Below are 18,641 nucleotides of genomic sequence, written 5' to 3'. Positions count from 1 at the left end.
TACATGCCCTCTAAGTGTCCCAATTTTCCAGGGACAGTCCTGGAATTACAGAAACTGTCCCAGTTTCCAATTTGATCGTGGAATGTCCTGATTTCCCTTTTTCCTCCTCCCACATCTAAGAGAACAAGTAAAAGTGGTGTGAATGTAAAAAACAACAACAGATCCCTGTTCATACTGAAAACAAAATACCTGTACCAAGTGAAGGAAACAGTGAAGCAAAGTCCTTCTTATAATTTTGAAGGAAAATGTCAACAATCCACTTGACAAAAAAATTAATTGCAAGGCTTCAGCAGCCAGCCATTTCTTCGGAAACACGGGGAATGCTTATTCCTTTACTGTAAATGGGGCCTTACATTGTCTACTCATAAGTAAGTCCCACTGTGTTCAACAGAGCTTACTCCCAGGTAATTGGGTAAAGACTTACACTGCAATCCTAAGCATTTTTACTCAGAACTATGTTCCACTGAGTTCAATGGGACTTACTGTCTTGTATGTTCCTGATCATTCTCAGTTTCTATCAGCATCACCACAATGATGTAGATGTGTATATGATGTCTATGTTTGCAAGAGATCAAACGCAGGAGAAGCTTCCTTATGTAGAACAGGATGTCCCTGTTTTCGCTGGAGAAATGTTGGAGGGTATGCAACTAAGAACCTTCACAGATCCAGCTGCTCATCATTACACAGCCAATTCTCACAATTCTCTTGAATGTCTCCTGAAGTGGAGACGGACAAAGATGTACATCAGCAAAAGCAAAGAGATTGCTAGTATTACAGGGGTTCTGAACCAAAAGAATAGGAGAATGCAAGAGTCCTGTTAGACTGGATCAGAGTATTATCTAGTTTCCAGTCTCCCACAGTTGCTTCTGCAAAGCTTCTGCAAAGCTTTTTAAAGCTTTGTGCCGCATCTATGCTTTGTGCAAGTAAAATATATAGCGGAAGATTTTGCAGAAGACAAGCATGAAATTAAAAAGTGCATGATGAGCCAAGATCTCTAATTTGTCATTTTAGATAACACTGTTGGGCTCTGAGTTACCTAGTGCTGAAGAATTAATAAAAGCTGTATATAATGTCATAAAAGTTTTTATACTCATGCAGGGAGCCATCGATACATTAACATGTCAGTCAGAGGAGGCTGGTCTCTGGCATCTCCAAGCCTCACGCTCATCCATGTGGTTTCCCATGGACCAAAACTGCATGACTGGTATGATTTTTATATCATTAACATCTTATTACGAAATAATGTAGAAACGTAATTTCTCTAAGTGCCTCATCACTTCTTGTTTAGTCTGCCAAATGCAAGAAGTCTATTTTATGGAGTGAGTGAACGAAGTGAATTAAGCCAAGATGCGATAACTAGTTTGGCATCCTGAACCGAAGGTTTCATTCTGCGCTGAGGGCAATGTTAAATAGACGGTGATAAATGTCCATTTTGTTGTAAACCTCACCGTTTGGTCAGAAACCTGAAGCTCTGAGGCACTGATCCAGCTCTAGTTGCATGAAAAGAGGGTACGGTGGACACTCGGGTTGCGAACGTGATCCATGCGGGATGCATGTTCACAACCCACAGTGTTTGCAACCCGCAGCGGCGCATCTGCGCACGTGCGGGTTGCGATTCAGCGCACATGCGCAAAGCGCAATTTAGTGCTTCTGCGCATGTGTGACTGCCGAAACCTGGAAGTAACCCGTTCCGGTACTTCCAGGTTTCGGTGGGTCTGTAACCCAAAAAAAACCGCAATCTGAAGCATCTGTAACCCAAGGTAAAGGTAAAGGGACCCCTGACCATTAGGTCCAGTCATGGCCGACTCTGGGGTTGCGGCGCTCATCTCGCTTTATTGGCCAAGGGAGCCGGCGTACAGCTTCCGGGTCATGTGGCCAGCAGGACTAAGCCACTTCTGGCGAACCAGAGCAGCGCACGGAAACGCCATTTACCTTCCCGCCGGAGCGGTACCTATTTATCTACTTGCACTTTGACATGCTTTCGAACTGCTACATTGGCAGGAGCAGGGACTGAGCAACAGGAGCTCACCCCGTCGCGGGGATTCGAACCACCGACCTTCTGATTGGCAAGTCCTAGGCTCTGTGGTTTAACCCACAGCGCCACCCGCGTCCCTGTAACCCAAGATATGACTGTATTAATGTGCACCTACTTGCACAAGAATGTGGCGTTCAAACACATGACAGAGGGTGTGGCCCATTCAAAGCAATGTGCTGCAGGCAGACATTTTAAATTGAACGAGCAGTTGGATGAGCATCAAACTAATGCTCAGTCCAGGAAGAAGTGTCTGTACAGAAGCCTTCTAATATCTATCAGTCCCCTTAACTTGATTGGGGCATTAATGTCTAACATCCTTTTATGGCCTCATATAGTGGTTTTGGCACCAGCGGAGTGAAGAAGAAGAAGAAGAAGAGTTTGGATTTGATATCCCGCTTTATCACTACCCTAAGGAGTCTCAAAGCGGCTAACATTCTCCTTTCCCTTCCTCCCCCACAACAAACACTCTATGAGGTGAGTGGGGCTGAGAGACTTCAGAGAAGTGTGACTGGCCCAAGGTCACCCAGCAGCTGCACGTGGAGGAGCGGGGAATCGAGCCTGGTTCACCAGATTACGAGACTACCGCTCTTAACCACTACACCACACTGGCTCTCGAGGGGTGGGGGAAGAGGTTAAGTGGTTCCTTAACCTCTTCCCCCACACCTCGATTGCACCAGTCCCATCCATTTAACTTCCCCACACGTGTTTTTGTTGTTGTTTTTTAGCACTTTGCCAAACACAGAGCGGAACTAGCAATTTCTCTGAACAGAAATTGTTCTAGCTGTTCAGTAGCTAATATTGACATGTTAGTATAGGAAGGAACCCTTATATGCCAGTGCAAAGCACTGCAATGCTCAGCAGGTGTTCCTCATAGCCAACAGTCACATGATGAAAGGTATTACAAAACGGGCTGTCGGAGATCAACGGGCTAACATATAAATATTTCAGACACACACAATTACTGCACTAAAAGCCCTCGCAGCTAGTAAGGCAAAGAATAAAAATATTTCTATCCCTTTTGCAAAATATGAAGTCATCAAAGCTGAGAGACATTCAAAGCCATCTATGGGACACCAGCATCGAAATCCTACTGACAGTTCCTTAAAAAATCATTCCAATTTATTTTTTTAAAAAAAAAGTCAAAGCATAAAACAATACCAAGATGTAAAACAACCTTTAACAGTCTGTATGACTCTTCCTTACATGAGGTGAAAATAGCTGGAAGAAAAGAAAATAATGGGAGGACAAATGCTGTGCACCAAATCCACTACAGAAAGCTCCTTGCTAAATATGTTGTTGTTTAGTCGTTTAGTCGTGTCCGACTCTTCGTGACCCCATGGACCAGAGCACGCCAGGCACTCCTGTCTTCCACAGCCTCCCGCAGTTTGGTCAGACTCATGTTTGTAGCTTCGAGAACGCTGTCCAACCATCTCGTCCTCTGTCGTCCCCTTCTCATTGTGCCCTCAATCTTTCCCAACATCAGGGTCTTCTCCAGGGAGTCTTCTCTTCTCATGAGGTGGCCAAAGTATTGGAGCCTCAGCTTCACGATTTGTCCTTCCGGTGAGCACTCAGGGCTGATTTCCTTAAGAATGGATACGTTTGATCTTCTTGCAGTCCATGGGACTCTCAAGAGTCTCCTCCAGCACCATAATTCAAAAGCATCAATTCTTCGGCGATCAGCCTTCTTTATATTGTTAAATATAGTGTCATTTTATTAAACAACCTTAGGGGCTGCCACAGAGAAGGCCCTCTCGGAAGCTGCCAGAACCTCTGAGGTCATGGAACTACCATGTGGATTTTAATGCCCCAAAGGCTCAATAGAGGATAGAGGCAGTTTTTCAGATATCTGGGGCCTAAGTCTTTCAGGACTTTAAGCACTAATGTGAGTACCTTGGATTGAGCCCAGACATGAACCAGTGCAGGCATTTTACAACACAGCTTATACACATTCTCAGCCAGTAATAAGGTTGCTGCATTTTGGACCAGATGAAGTTTCCAAGTCATCTTCAAGGGCAGCCCAACATACCAAGTGGAAGGCCACAAGTTAGCCACTTCTGGTTTACACAATAAGGTGGCTTATGAGTAATAGTTCTGTTGCAATGAAAAGGAGATATGAAAAGGAGAAAGTGTAGACTCCATTCCCTCTGGCATATGGCCTTAATAGACCTAGGATTCCCTGTTTGGTCCAGTAGTTAGAATAGCGATGAAGGAAAGAAAGGAGTCTCTCCCTCCCTCTAAATATATCTTCATAGGTCTTCATCTGGGCACAGAATGTGCTGATAAAGATGACGCCTCCTTATGCTCAGTTTCAAAGAAACCAACTTTGTAGGGTTTTCTATCAGTAGGCCACTTAAGAAAAGCAACACATTTAGTGAATATGGTAAGAACTACCTCTGACTGACCACCACACCAAAAATGAGCCCAAAATAGCTGCATGAATACTTCTCCCATCATTGCTATCAATAGAAAACCTTTACTAATGTTCGCTTGATATCAAACTGTTGGCCACAATCCAGTGCACTTCAAACAAACCTGCTGGCCCTTGCCTGCAATTAAATGGTAGCTGATGAGGATGGTTTGGATGAGTATCAACATAAATACCTGGAAGGCCCCTAATTTATATATTGAGTATTCAAAGATCAACTGTCTTGCTAATTGTTGAGGTCTGTGATTATCACCTTTCAGAAACATACTTAGCAGGGAAATCAAGCCCATCAATATATACACTTAGGATCCTTCTTGACCAAAGTCTTTATTAAATGGCTCAGCTGCCCAGACACCTTTTAGTGGTAGAATGTGCAGCTGCTGGGACAAGAGAACTGTTGTTTGTAGATCCTTTATAACAATGTGAGCATTTCTTAATGTTAACTCCCTAGAAGAGGTTCCCGTGCAATGTACTGTGTATTTTTTTCCCCAAGCGCCTATGGTTTACTGCGCCTGAATCAGTATTTGTAATATATCTGTGAGTCACCACAATGTCATTCCTTTGGGGATACTAGATTTTATTGGACATTGTTGTTGTAATTGTTTGCTAGGGGGAGCTCTTGCTGGTATTTTTCTTGTCCACATTAAGCCATATAATACAAATGACTTCAATAGCCTATAGTTTCTATAGGTCATTAGTAAGAACTTATCACTTACAGTGTTCTTTTTCATCCTTCCCACGATAATGTCCGTGCTCCAGTTGATTGATTGCATATTTAACATTATTGGAAGCAATGCTTTCTCATGGATGTCAGGCAACTAATTTCTCCAATTATTTCTGTATCAGTGTCATTCTTCTCATGTATAACTGTCACCGACTACAATATGCCTTCTAATGTTGCTTATTATCAACTCGGAGCACAGTTAACTCATTTCTTTCTCCTGGTTTTAATCAAAATTGTCTTGGGCTTCCATTTGACTGACATTTCCCCAGCACTCACATATATTATTTTGGATTAATTTCTGCTTTGTTAGCCATCATCTCTCCATCAGTTTGTTTTGCTTTCTAAATAATGTGTAATGATTTGTGCAGCACCCTGGGATTTAAATTGGATTATTCAAATTCGATGTCTCCATTTCTTTTCTCACCGCTCAACCTAGCCTATCAGTGGGTACGTGTGCGGTGTCCAATTTCTCCTTATTGAGAATTCAGGCTATGGTGTCTAGTCACTAAATGTAATCTTGAAACAGGCTTCCAGAAAATACAGAGGCGAGACTGCAGGAACAACCAGCTGTATGGAAAACATAGCTAACTTTACCTGAATCCCTCTTAACTCAACAATAATTCCATTTCATACAAAAATCAATATGAAATAATTTTCTGGCCATCTTGTATACCCTTCCATGAGCAAATCTTTAATTTATTTCCAGTGCTCAAGGCCAGGGGAGTTGCGGGGAGAAGGAGAAGGGAAGTAGCTTTGGAAAACTGGAAATAGCAGTTCAGGGTGGGTTCATATGCAGAGGTAGAAAGTATATATGGCCCACATACGGGTAATTAACAAAAGAATTGGCTGGGCGTCTCAATTCAAAACGTGGGGCTCTGCGCACTCCCCAGTAGTAGAGAGCCCCCAACAGAGTTAAAAACAGTCTCAGAGTTAACCAGCAGTATAGCACAGGATATAGGTTGTTAAACCTTTTTGCATATCCTGTTTAGTCTGCCTTAAAATCCTTGCCCCCCTCTTTCTTTCTATCCATCTACCAATGAACAGAGTACACACTGTTAATTAAGTTTAAAAGCTTTACTTACTAAATCCAAAGGTCTGATTTGTGCATTGTTCCATGCAGCAACAAGGAGAGCACAGGCAGATTGCACTTGGATGCAAAATACCAAATATAGTTTCAGACATGCAGTCCAAACTTGGAGTATATTGTATTCTTGTGAAAAGCAGGGATATCACTGCATAGGACTGTTCTTCATGCAAAGAACTAATACTATTGATTAGTCTGAGCTTGTGGAAGCACACGGCAGCCATCCACAGATGTCTGCAGTACAGACTAGTGGTGACAATCTAGTTTGATCCCTACAAAGCAAAGTTAAGTGAAAAAAATGGTTAATTCTCCATGAGTCAACAGAGATGACTCATTTTCAATGCAGCTGCAAGCATCAGTGTTTCTGGGCAGAAATGGCATGTAATGCTGGGTGGATAAGGATCTCAGGTTACAGCATTTAGTGTGGGATAGTGCAGAGAGTTTGGAGTGGCGTGGAAAATTGGAACTGTGGAGGAACTGGAACTGTGGAAGACTGAAGACTTTGTGAAGGAATTGGAACTGTGGAAGACTGAAGACTTTGTGAAGGGTTGCTGAGCTTTACAAGCAACTGAACTCATAACTTAACTTGTGGATTTTGGCACAGCAAAGGTTTTGTAGCAAAGAGCCCTCTCTGGGCTCAGAGAGTGAAGATTTCTTGTAACACCTATAAATAATGTGTGCATAAAGAGTGTGTGTTGGTAAAGATAACTGCTAAATAGCTGTTTCCTGTGGTGAGTTTAACTGCTTGACTGAGCTTCTGTAGTGCCCACACCGAATACCCAATAGACAAAACACATTCAGAAGTGAAATAATGGTTAAGAAGCAAGGTTTGGGACAAGGGACATTCATATGTAGGTCCAAATGACTGATTTCTGTACAAAACAAGAGCACAGGGTGTGGGAGAACTGAAGCAGAGGATATATGCTCCTTTTGTGTATTGATGGCAAAGGGCAAATCCACATCATACACTTTTAAATAAAATGAATTCTCATAGGGAATCCTGACAACTGTGGTTTGTTAAAGTTGCTGGAAACTGTAGTTCTCTGAGGGGAAAATTACAGTTCCCGTGGTTCCTTGAGGTAAGTCATGTGCTTTGACTGTGTTTCAAATATTTGGTCTGGCTCTGCCTCCAAGTTGCCCTGTTCCAATATCAGATGGCAATCTGGAACTGTGTTGCTCTGAGTTGTAACCATAGGATATGGGCAGCCTGCATCATGGTTTCAAAAAGTGGCATGAACAACAAAAGACTGTAGTGCACCGAGAAAGTAGCTATGAGTCCTGAGGACTGGATTAGGCTGTGGCATAGAATACCACCTATACTCTGGTTTATTTCCCATATTCAGTGTATTACAGGAAAAACCTGGCAAAAGGAGCTACTGGTATGCCCCGCAGAGGATCTTAAGGTCCATGAATAACCATAGTTTAGAGGTCCCGGGCCCTAAGGAAGTCAGACTATCCTCCACCAGGGCCAGGGCCTTTTCAGTGATGGCTCCGACCTGCTGGAATGCTCTGTCCCATGAGACCAGGGCCCTGCAGGATTTAACTTCTTTCCACAGGGCCTGTAAGACAGAGCTATTCCGCCTGGCTTTCAATTTAAACTTAGCCTGATCTTTTATTCCCCTTCCTCCCCTCCCCCTCCCCTTTTTATGAAGATTAACCACTCTGGTTTTAACCACAGCTAATTCTCCCCTGGTCTCTTCGCTGGCCCAAATAGGACTAATTTAGCCAGCTAGCCCTGGTGACCATCTAATGTTTATTGGATGGATTTCCCCCCAAATTGATTTTTGAATTCTGAATTTATTGTTATTCACGTTTTATATTGTATTTTATGCTGTTTTTTGTTGCATCAATTAAGTGTTTTAAATTTGTTGTTAGCAGCCCTGAGTCCGGTCTTATTATAATTCAACACAGTGTGGAACTTGCCTTATGGCACACTTGCCAGAAAAGTTGGCCACACAAGTGATGCAGGACACGTGAAAGCATCATTAAAGGGATTCCTGTCTAGAAGAAATTAGCAGAACACTCTACAGCATCAGTAAGAGCCAATGTGGTGTCATAGATTCACTTTGGTGAAGAACACTGAAGGAAGAAGGAATGAAACCACTTTTAAAAGAGAGCGGGGAGGGAAAGGGGGGGTCTATTATTGGTTTTGTATTTAGTATTCATTTGTTTGAATCCCCAGCAATAAATAATTTAATATAATAAAGCTATCACTAAAGTCGCTGTGGTCGTAAATCAGTGTTTTTACTGTGCAAGGCTGAGCAAACCATTTTTTACTGTTCAAGTGTTGTTTTAAATTAACTGAATAAGATTTAAAATCCTCCCTTGGGGAGAGGAAAACAGTGTCTGGCTTGGCCTTCAGGTGTTTTCATGAAAATGTACTCACAGCTGCTTTGCAATAACTATTACATGTGAAATGTTTAGATATCATCTAAAAATAGGCATTCGCAGCCTGCGCGGCAAAGAGGACAAATAGAGACAGAGGAAAGAAAGGATTGGTTGCTTGCCGTCTCAGAAGACTTGCCCAGATATCGGTCTATGGGCTGAGGCATGTCATCCGTATGTGATTGACACCCAGATGTCTTTTGTGTTTTTCATTCCTGAAATACTGATGTCAGTATAGTATTGGATGAGGACGAGGGTGAACAAATGAAAGCTTAATCAAGGAAGGGAAAAGGTGCTGGTGGCTGATGTTTAGGAAATCTTCAAATATGTAACCTGTTTTGAATGGTGTTACACTGTGTGGGGACCCCAAGGGCCTCAAAAATGATAGCCTATCACAGACATCCCCAAACTTGTCCCTCCAGATGTTTTGGGACTACAACTCCCATCATCCCTAACTAACAGGACCAGGGGTCAGGGATGGTGGGAATTGTAGTCCCAAAATATCTGGAGGGCCGAGTTTGGGGATCCCTGACCTATCACTTTAAGAAATTCCTAAGAAAGGGCCTCAAAAATGATAGCTTATTGCTTTAAGAAACTGCTACAACACCCCATCTCACCCCAAAAAAATCCATTTTATTTAGGGGATGACTCCTACATTTAGAATGACCAGGAGTGCTTTCAGCTGGTGTGCCAACCATACCCTTCCCTCAAGGAGCCAGATGTGGCAACTGCCAAATAAGAACACTGCAATATGGCCTGCCTTATTGAAGTTTGAAGACTGTTTGAAAACTACAGTTGGTTCGGAACACAGCCACCAGGGTGTTAACTGAAGCAGGCAGACTGGAACATATAACACCAGGGTATCATTCCCTACACTGGCCAGTTACCAGTTTGTTCCCCACTTCAATTCAAAGTGATGTTTCAGGCACTGAAAGCCTTATATAGCCATATCACCCATATAAATCTGCACATCCTTTAAGATCTGTTCTGGTTTCTCTGCCATCTGAAGAATTACAGACAGCATATTGGAGCACATGCATGAATTGAGCCTGCTACGAATTTAGCTGCGAAGTGATGTGTAGCAAATATGTACGGTTCAGCATTTTGACCCCGATGCTCTTTAATGAAGTACCGCTGCAAAGAGTGATTAGGTGGACCTTGCCAAAGACTGCAGTGCTATGAATCAGCCGAAATGTGGGGGAAACAAAAACACTCTCGGGAGCAGAGCATCTTTCTAAAAGATGTCACAGCAGAAGCCCAGCCATGACTCAAGCAAGAGCAAATTGGCATTTAATGACTCACCAATACCATATCCTCCAGCACCTCCGCTTTCCTTGGAGTCGGCCCATCCAAATGGTGACTAATCCCAAGACAAGCGGCCAGCAAAATGTGATCTTCCATAAATGCTTGCTCAGCGTCCAAGATCTGAAGACATCGCATCCATAGGTAGCATGGCAAAAGGCCAAGTAATCATTAGGCAGGCAGGCAGAGTTTGCTCCTAATGTACTTCTTTTGTTGTGAGTCTGTTCCAAACTCTGTTACACCTCAGACTATAGTAAGCATATGGAATATAAATAGTCCTGTAGCATGTAGCAGCAGAAAAGCACAATGCATGCCAGCTAATAAAACTGAACTATACATATTTTGTGGACATGCTCAAGACCGCAATACCTCAAAGACTGCCTCTCCCGATATGAACCAACGCGGACCCTGCGATCATAATCTGAGGCCCCCCCTTTTTTGCAATGAGATAGTATTCTTTTTACTGCTAAAAGAGATATAGCATAAAATCAATATCTAAATAGAACAGTTTGATACTTTTCATTTATTTTCCCTATCTATAGTTCACCCTATATGTCAGGCATAGGCAAACTCGGCCCTCCAGATGTTTTGGGACTACAACTCCCATCATCCTTAGCTAACAGGACCAGTGGTCAGGGATGATGAGAGTTGTAGTCCCAAAACATCTGGAGGGCCGAGGTTGAGGAAGCCTGTTGTATGTTGTAACCATCATAGGGTGGGATACAGAAGCATTCAGTTTAAAACAGAAAATGAAACAGAAAATGCATAAGAAAAGATATAACCAACAAATTTGAGAATAAATATACAGAATGTTCCAGGCTACCATTTTAAAAAAGCCAGTTCCAGGACTGGAACCATTCCTTAGCCACATTCCTTATGGGTTTCTGTTTGCATATGCCTTTGATATCTCCACAGAATCGTGAGTTGATCTTCACACTCAAGTTTCACAGTAGAGTAATACCGCCTGCACTTCACCCTTAGCTCTGGGCTTTCATTTTCTTTAACATTTTCCGGATCGGTTACAAATTTTCCCCTGGAGGTGTCGTTTTGAGTAATTTTCCAGAAATATTTTTCTCCAAGGACCAGCGTTCCACTTAAGAGCTGTGAAGCTGCAGCAAGGAACCCCATATAGATAGAAAAGCCAGCACGTTGGTCTTTTGGAACAAGAGGCACTCCCAAAACTTGGGGAAGTTTCATTCCTTCGTTTGCAAGGACAGAATACAGATTCCACGAAATGGAAATCAGTACAAATGTTCCCGCTGCCAAGTCCATAATTGCTCCAATGGAAAAGAAGGTAAAGATGAAATTGTCGTGTTTTCCAGGCTTGAAGATGTTATAGAGAGCAAAGGCCATACAAAAAACGGCCACCGCATTTGCAACGATGGCTAATGGCATCAAGTCCTGGGCAGCGGTTATTTCAGTGGGTAGGGACTCCTCATCGTTTAACGCTGTGCATATAATGTTTATTTTCTTCACTGTAATTCTACTCACGGAACAGGCGCCCCAGATCCCAATCCCCACAATGCCAGGTTTGTTGCTGCCCATGATGTTCCCAACCTGCCATACTCTCCATTCGATATTGGCTGTGCTGCAGATGCTCATAATGCAGCCAATAAGAGCCAGGACAAAGGCACCAAGTTGAAAACAGGATACCCTGCACAACAGCCGAACAGGAAAGGAGCCATAATGTGCCTGGAGTGGAACTTTAGCTTTGGTACTGGGAAGGCTGGCAACTGAAGGCATGGTGAAATTGGTTCTTCAACCAGTCTCTGGTACCCAAGGGCTTTCTCTGACCTCAGAGAAGACCTGAGAAGACTGAAGCTGGTTTGAACTGGTCACCTTAGCAACTGCTCCTTGGAGTTCTGAGGCAGTTAGAATGCAGCAATGCTCAGAACAACACAAATCATAACTCCAGGGTACTGGTCGTTTGGAACATTTGGCAACTGTTATGTGTTGAAGTTCTCACCCTAGCCACCAGGGTATATAGTTTTCACTCAGGTCCACGTCAGTTAATTTAGGCGGGAAACCCTGGGTTTTTGTTGTCACAGTGTTGACAGCCAGCTGCCTATAAAAGCAGGCCGGCTGAGCTGTTTGCTGTTCGGTTCAGTTCCAGCTTACTTATAAAGAACTACTTGGAGAAATCTCTGTGTCGTCTGCTATGTCCACCCACTACTTAACAGCAACTGCTTGGAGACAGTATGCTTTCGAAGACCAGTATGATTCTGGCACTTTTAAAGGACACTTCTTTGTTAGAAGTAAACTTATGCAAAGCTTGGGTACAAAATGTGGAAATAAACACTCCAAGCTGCCCGTTCCGAAGGAATGAGCGAGCAAGATTTGAAATAAACAAATAGACAACCCCCCCCCCCAAATATTATTTTTTTTCCATTGGGTTTGAACACCGCTTTGAATTACAGTAGTGCTGGTGGATAAGACTAAGGATCCATCTAATCCAGCATCCCTTTTCTAAAAATGAAAAGCTTTATAAGAACTCTCTGGGAACAGGCAAGTATTATTTCCAGGGCTTTTTTTTCTAAAAACAAATGTTTAGGGGTATTCTCATTTTGACTCAAGAAAATCACCATTTTATAGTTCAAATTGGGGGAAAATAAATACAGTAAATGGACAAAAGTACAAAGATTCACAAAATGTTGAGGGGTATGTGTGCCCCTGCGTCTGCGTCCCCCCAGAAAAAAACACTGATTATCTCCATTTTATAGTCTGGTAGAGGTTTGGAGACGTCTGATACTGAAATAATTTCTAGCTTAAGTTAAGACCACTCTGTAAATTCATGTTGAGGGTGATCTTTGGGGGGTTTTTTGAAATATTTTTTATTGGTTTAACAAAATAAATCACACAATTAAATTTTGAACTAAAACAAGATTCTTCCGAATCTTAGGACTTCCCTCCTCCCCTCCGTGGGTCCTTTAAATATCTTAATCATCTGCATATTATAGTTCATCTGAATTATAGTCCTCCAAAATACCCAAAGTCTTTATAATATTGCAAGAGTTATTCGAAGCCTGCCAAAGAGTTCAAGTGTTTACAGTGTTCTTTTAATGAGCACTCCCACTTTACATTGTGGGTGCCCTTTGCGGGATCGCACGTGGTGCTACAGTTCCCAGGGAGCTTACTGGCAAACAGGGGCTGGCTTGCCTCTCAGTGTTAATTTTTGGAGGTAGTCAAGTTTCTTGCTGGGAGGTGGGGCCAGCCCCATTTATAAATAGGGGGTGGAACCGACAATAGCCAGGCAGTCGGCTCTGGAGATTCACCCTCCCTCCCCTCCCTTTGTTTAATGTTTCTTGTTTGCAGGTTAACTTTTTCTTCCTGTTTAGCAGGCTCTGCTATGGTCTTTGACTGGTTGCTGTTGAAGGACCGGGAAGAAATTTCCCTGCACCGGCAGCTTTTGTCTTCCCCATAGCAATTCGTCACAACTTTGGCGGTTATGGCCTTGGGTGGAATCCTTTAGTCTTTTCTTCCCTATATTGGAGGTGGGGGTGGTGACTCACCCCCCTGCGGCAGCGATTCCAGGGTCCCCCTCTTAAAGGAGATATATAATGGGTGTCCCTGGCCATACACTGAAAGGTCGTCAGTGAACTACCCTGCATGTGGAGATATGGCTTGGCTGCCTGCTATACTTAAGTCTCGCAGAGCACCCCCATATCCCATTTATCCTGATGAGCCTCAGTTCCCCCCAGCTGGAGGGCTGGGAGGGATACATGCCCAAGGCCTCAACCAAGGGTTTCCTACATTCAGAAGTTCAATAAAGTTGTGGTCTAATTTTAATTCCATATAACGTCTTTATTCCTTCCTTATGATCCTTGGGTCTGGGTCTGTCGCTGCCTGGTCACGCAAATACAGTGGTACCTTGGGTTACATACGCTTCAGGTTACATAAACTTCAGGTTACAGACTCCACTAACCCAGAAATAGCGCTTCAGGTTAAGAACTTTGCTTCAGGATGAGAACAGAAATCGTGCTCTGGCAGCGCGGCGGCAGCAGGAGGCCCCATTAGCTAAAGTGGTGCTTCAGGTTAAGAACAGTTGCAGGTTAATTACGGACCTCCAGAACGAATTAAGTACTTAACCCGAGGTACCACTGTACAATCTACATTTGTCCCATTCTCTATTGAAGGTTTGATCCTCCTGATTTCTGATTTTCCCAGTCAATCTAGCCATCTCTGCGTCTGAGGTCCTTCTTCATGTGCCCCCCTCATGAGTGATCCATATGGTGACAACATGAGAACGGGCCTTCTCTGTGGTGGCTCCCCACTTGTGGAATGCTCTCCCCAGGGGGGCTTGCCTGGCGACTTTGTTACATGTCTTTAGACATCAAGGTCTTCGGCTAATTAAACAATCTATGGCTTTTTAAATTGTGTGTGTGTTAGGGTACTGTTTTGTTTGTTATTAGGTTATGTATTTTTGTGTTTTACACTGCAAAGCACCCTATGAGCCTCACTCAGATGAAGGGCAGTATAAAAATAATAATAAATAATTATAACTATAAATATAATACAGTAGTACCTTGGTTCTCAAACTTAATCCATTCCGGAAGTCCGTTCCAAAACTAAGGTGCACTTTCCCATAGAAAGTAATGCAAAACGGATTAATCCGTTCCAGACTTTTACAAACAACCCTAAAACAGAAATTTAACATGAATTTTACTAACAAGACCATTGACCCATAAAATGAAAGAAATAATGTACTGTACTATAAAATAAATAAATAAGACAGTACTACAGATGATATTAAAATTATTTTTCTTTCCTACCAGCACTGATGATAGTCATTGTTTGGATGGGGGGCTTTTATCCATTTCCGCAGTCACACAATCAATCAGTAGCTGAACTGAGTTACACACAATCACAAAAACAAATTAACCAAAAAAGCCTCAAAAACGCAAAATAAATAGCAAAAACAAAAGCGCCAAACTTAATCCGTTCCGGAAGTCCGTTTGACTTTCGAAATGTTCAAAAACCAAGGTGCAGCTTCTGATTGGTGCAGGCACCCCGGAAACAATAGCCGACAGCCGCAATGGACGTTTGGCTTCCAAAAAACATTCAAAAACCAGAAAACTTCCAGGTTTTCGCATCTGGGAACCAAGGCGTTTGAAGAACCAAGATACCACTGTACACTGTGATATGTTGTTCTCTGTAGCGACACGGTTGGCGCTGTGGTCTAAACCACTGAGCCTCTTGGGCTTGCCGATCAGAAGGTCAGTGGTTCGAATCCCCACGAAGGGGTGAGCTCTGTCCCAGCTTCTGCCAACCTAGCAGTTCAAAAGCATGCCAGTGCATGAAGATAAATAGGTACCGCTGCAGCGGGAAGGTAAATGGTGTTTCCATGTGCTCTGGTTTCCATAATGGTGTCCCATTGCACCAGAAGCGGTTTAATGATGCTGGCCATGACCCGGAAAGCTATCTGTGGAGAAACGGTGGCTCCCTCAGCCTGAAAGCGAGATGAGCGCCACAACCTCATAGTCGCTTTTGACTGGACTTAACCATCCAGGGGGCTTTTACCTTTACCTTGTTCTCTGTGAAGTGACTCTGCCATAGAGGATGCAAAGACAGGCAAACACTGGACTGAACAGAATATTATAGGAGCAGCTTAGTAGGAAGAGAACTGCACTACATTATCAGTATCAAAAGTTAAAACATAGGTTCCCCTGTTGCAATCTGGCAATCCTACCACAGGCATTCCATATCATGACCAAAGTGGGGCTATACTCTCACCTCCTGCGCACGCCCCTCCTTACGACAGCCCAGCGGCGTAGCGTGGGTTGTCAGCACCCGGGGCAAGGCAAGTAATTTGTGCCCCCTAACCCGGGGAAAGACAAGTAATTTGCGCCCCTAACCCGGGGAAAGACAAGTAATTTGCGCCCCTAACCCCTAACCTGCCACCACTGCCAGCTTCTTCTTGCTGCTGCCTGAGCTGGGGTATTTACGGTAAGGTAGCCACGGCAGCGGCGGCGGGTCCGTGTCAGGTGATCTGCGGCGAGTTGCCGCTGGCGCTGCCGCCCAAACGACGACGCTTGCCCGGAGAAGGAGGAGGGCAGAGAGGCGAGGAAAATGCAACATGGTCCAGCAGCTGCAGCAGCGGCGGCGGCGGGGCTGTGAGGAGGGGCTGCCTGGCGCGCTCTCCACGGCCCTGATGCGTGGGGACCGCGGCGAGCGCTGAGAGCCGCTGCCTGCCAGACGCCTTCAGCCCGGACGTGCGCACAGCTCGTCGTTTCCGCAAGACATGGGGCTCTGCTACAGCCTGCGTCTGAGGCTCTTCGGCGACTCCTGAGGCGGCGAGCGCGGGCCCCCCAGATGTTGCGCCCGGTGCGGCCGGGCCCCCCTGCACCCCCCACGCTACGCCACTGCGACAGCCCACTGGATCTTATGAATGTCTCTGCAACTTGTTCTGATTTGGGTAACAGGCCACCACTATGATGCCTGGTCACTGGAGGAAAGAGCTCTGCTGCTTCTGAGCATTGCTTTTGACTGAACATTTTTGACTGATCCCCTCGGGCTCAGTGACAGGCTTTGCAGGGGCTGCGGCTGAACCTTCCATGTACAGTGCTAATTATAGGACAGTCCTCAGGGGTTTTCCCTCAAAATGGAGGCAAAGCAGTTTGCTCTGGCCTATTTCCAGAGCAACTCAGCTGAGGTGGAGCTGCATTCTCAAAGATAGTTCTCTTGTCATGGAAATCACTAGTTCCCCCTTCATTGTTTAGGCTGCATTGTTTATAACATTAGGGCATTTACCACTTCAGATGCATGACCTTCCCTTCATTAAAACAAGATTTCCAAGAGCCAGCCAAATCACAAATTAAGGAGAATGACGAATGTTAGTTTTGTACATTATGGGATGCATACATGCAGAAAGGGATAGTTAGGGTCAATAAACATTTAAAATCAGAGAGTCACAACAGGGGTAGTCAGCCTTCCACTCCTTTCACATCCCTGGTCTGCTTTCTGCGTTTCAACAGTCTAATTTAAGTTGAAAAGTCACTTTGCGGCTAATACTCTTAAACAACTGGGAGTCGGGAGCACATGCTGGACTACTGAAATGCCAAAGCACTGTGGCGAGAAAGTAAAACTTCCAGAGTTGTGAAAATCAGATGCATTTAACTCAATGTGTAATGTTGGGCAAACTGAACTGCACGGTTTTATTTCCAAAGAGAAGAACCTTCCAAATCACAGATCCAAACTTGACTCCAGATGCAATGAATATTTGGAGCATAACGATAGCTGGCACTGAGTGGCTCACACAGAGAGAATATCCAGCATTGCAAATACATGCACTCGTTCCCAGTGCAATTATTGCTAGTGACTCAAGGTGAACTGGGACGCGGGTGGCGCTATGGGTTAAACCACAGAGCCTAGGACTTGCCGATCAGAAGGTCGGCGGTTCGAATCCCCGCAACGGGGTGAGCTCCCGTTGCTCGGTCCCAGCTCCTACCAACCTAGCAGTTCGAAAGCACGTCAAAGTGCAAGTAGATAAATAGGTACCACTCTGGCGGGAAGATAAACAGCGTTTCTGTGCGCTGCTCTGGTTCGCCAGAAGCGGCTTAGTCATGCTGGCCACATGACCTGGAAGCTGTATGCTGGCTCCCTCAGCCAATAAAGCAAGATGAGCGCCGCAACCCCAGAGTCGGCCATGACTGGACCTAATGGTCAGGGACCCCTTTACCTTTACCAAGGTGAACTGGTGAGCTGCTCTTATGGTCCATGTCTAAGAAAGTTCTTCCCCTCCCAAGAAAATACTGAGCTACTCATCTCCCATGTATCCCTTAACTTCCTATATTGTATTATAATAGATTTAAATTGTTTCAAAAGGCTTGAGCAAATTTTGGCTGAAAATAAGACCACAAGTATCAGCCTGCCATTTGCATTCATTATGACTTGGATGGTTTCTGCGCAGCTTTGTTGTTTATTTATTCATGCTTTTATTACGGTACTTTTATATCCTGCTTTCCCCCCAGTGAGCTCAAGGCAGCATGGGTGGTTTCCTAACCTCTCAGCTATCCACACGCAGAGGCTTTCTCCCTGCAGACAACCACAACTCATGAAACTAATACCACCAGGTAGAGAGGGAGGCGTGCAATTGTGGGTCAGGACCAGCAGCACAGCCCTGCTTCTGTGCTCTTGCTTCAGTTTTTGCTTTTCGATGGCTTCGCAAAATTGGTTCACACTGCTTTGGGGACGCAAGTTGAAAAGCAGCACGGAAACCCTGCAAGTCAATGTTGTAATCCTATGCACACTTCCTAGGCAATAAGCCCTGCTGAACACAATGGGGCTCTTGTCCAAGCTAAACATGCCTAGGATTGTGCTGCACATATTCATCATGAGCTGCCACACGAGGCTGGTAATGCAGCAGTTTCTGAAAAGCTGGTACCTCAGACACAAGCTCTGCAAAGAGCCACTGTAGTTTTTCAGTTCCCTCCCTCCCTCTGTGGGAATACCTCTCAGGCATGTTTCTCTGCTTCTGCAATCTACCAGCATCAAAGAAGAGGCATCAAAACAACATCACACCCTCGTGATGTGGTATGCAACTGCCAGCCAGAGTGTTAACCTCAGATCAAGCCTTCCATTAAACGTAGATCCCAGAGTATCAATATAATCAATGGGTTTAAAGTGCTGCAAAAATATCAAGCTTAGAACCACACGTTCTTCTCCCCTGCATATTTTCACTGCGGCAGTT

The 18,641-nt window shown here is 44.3% G+C and overlaps 1 protein-coding gene across 1 annotated transcript in view; it reads right to left on the bottom strand.

The window, feature by feature from the left end:
• LOC309339859 (uncharacterized protein) overlaps positions 1 to 18,641 on the bottom strand; it is a 42,290-nt gene that overhangs the window by 2,399 nt on the left and 21,250 nt on the right. Inside the window, exon 3 of the mRNA XM_081858389.1 lies at positions 484 to 716. Within this exon, the coding sequence (XP_081714515.1) occupies positions 658 to 716 (59 nt within the window). The 3' untranslated portion in view covers positions 484 to 657. The remainder of the gene's footprint in view (positions 1 to 483; positions 717 to 18,641) is intronic.

The sequence above is a fragment of the Podarcis erhardii genome, assembly GCF_964252035.2.
Source record: "Podarcis erhardii genome assembly, chromosome: 4".
In the NCBI taxonomy this organism is placed as follows: Eukaryota; Metazoa; Chordata; class Lepidosauria; order Squamata; family Lacertidae; genus Podarcis; species Podarcis erhardii.
This window is presented reverse-complemented; position numbering and strand designations above follow the sequence as displayed.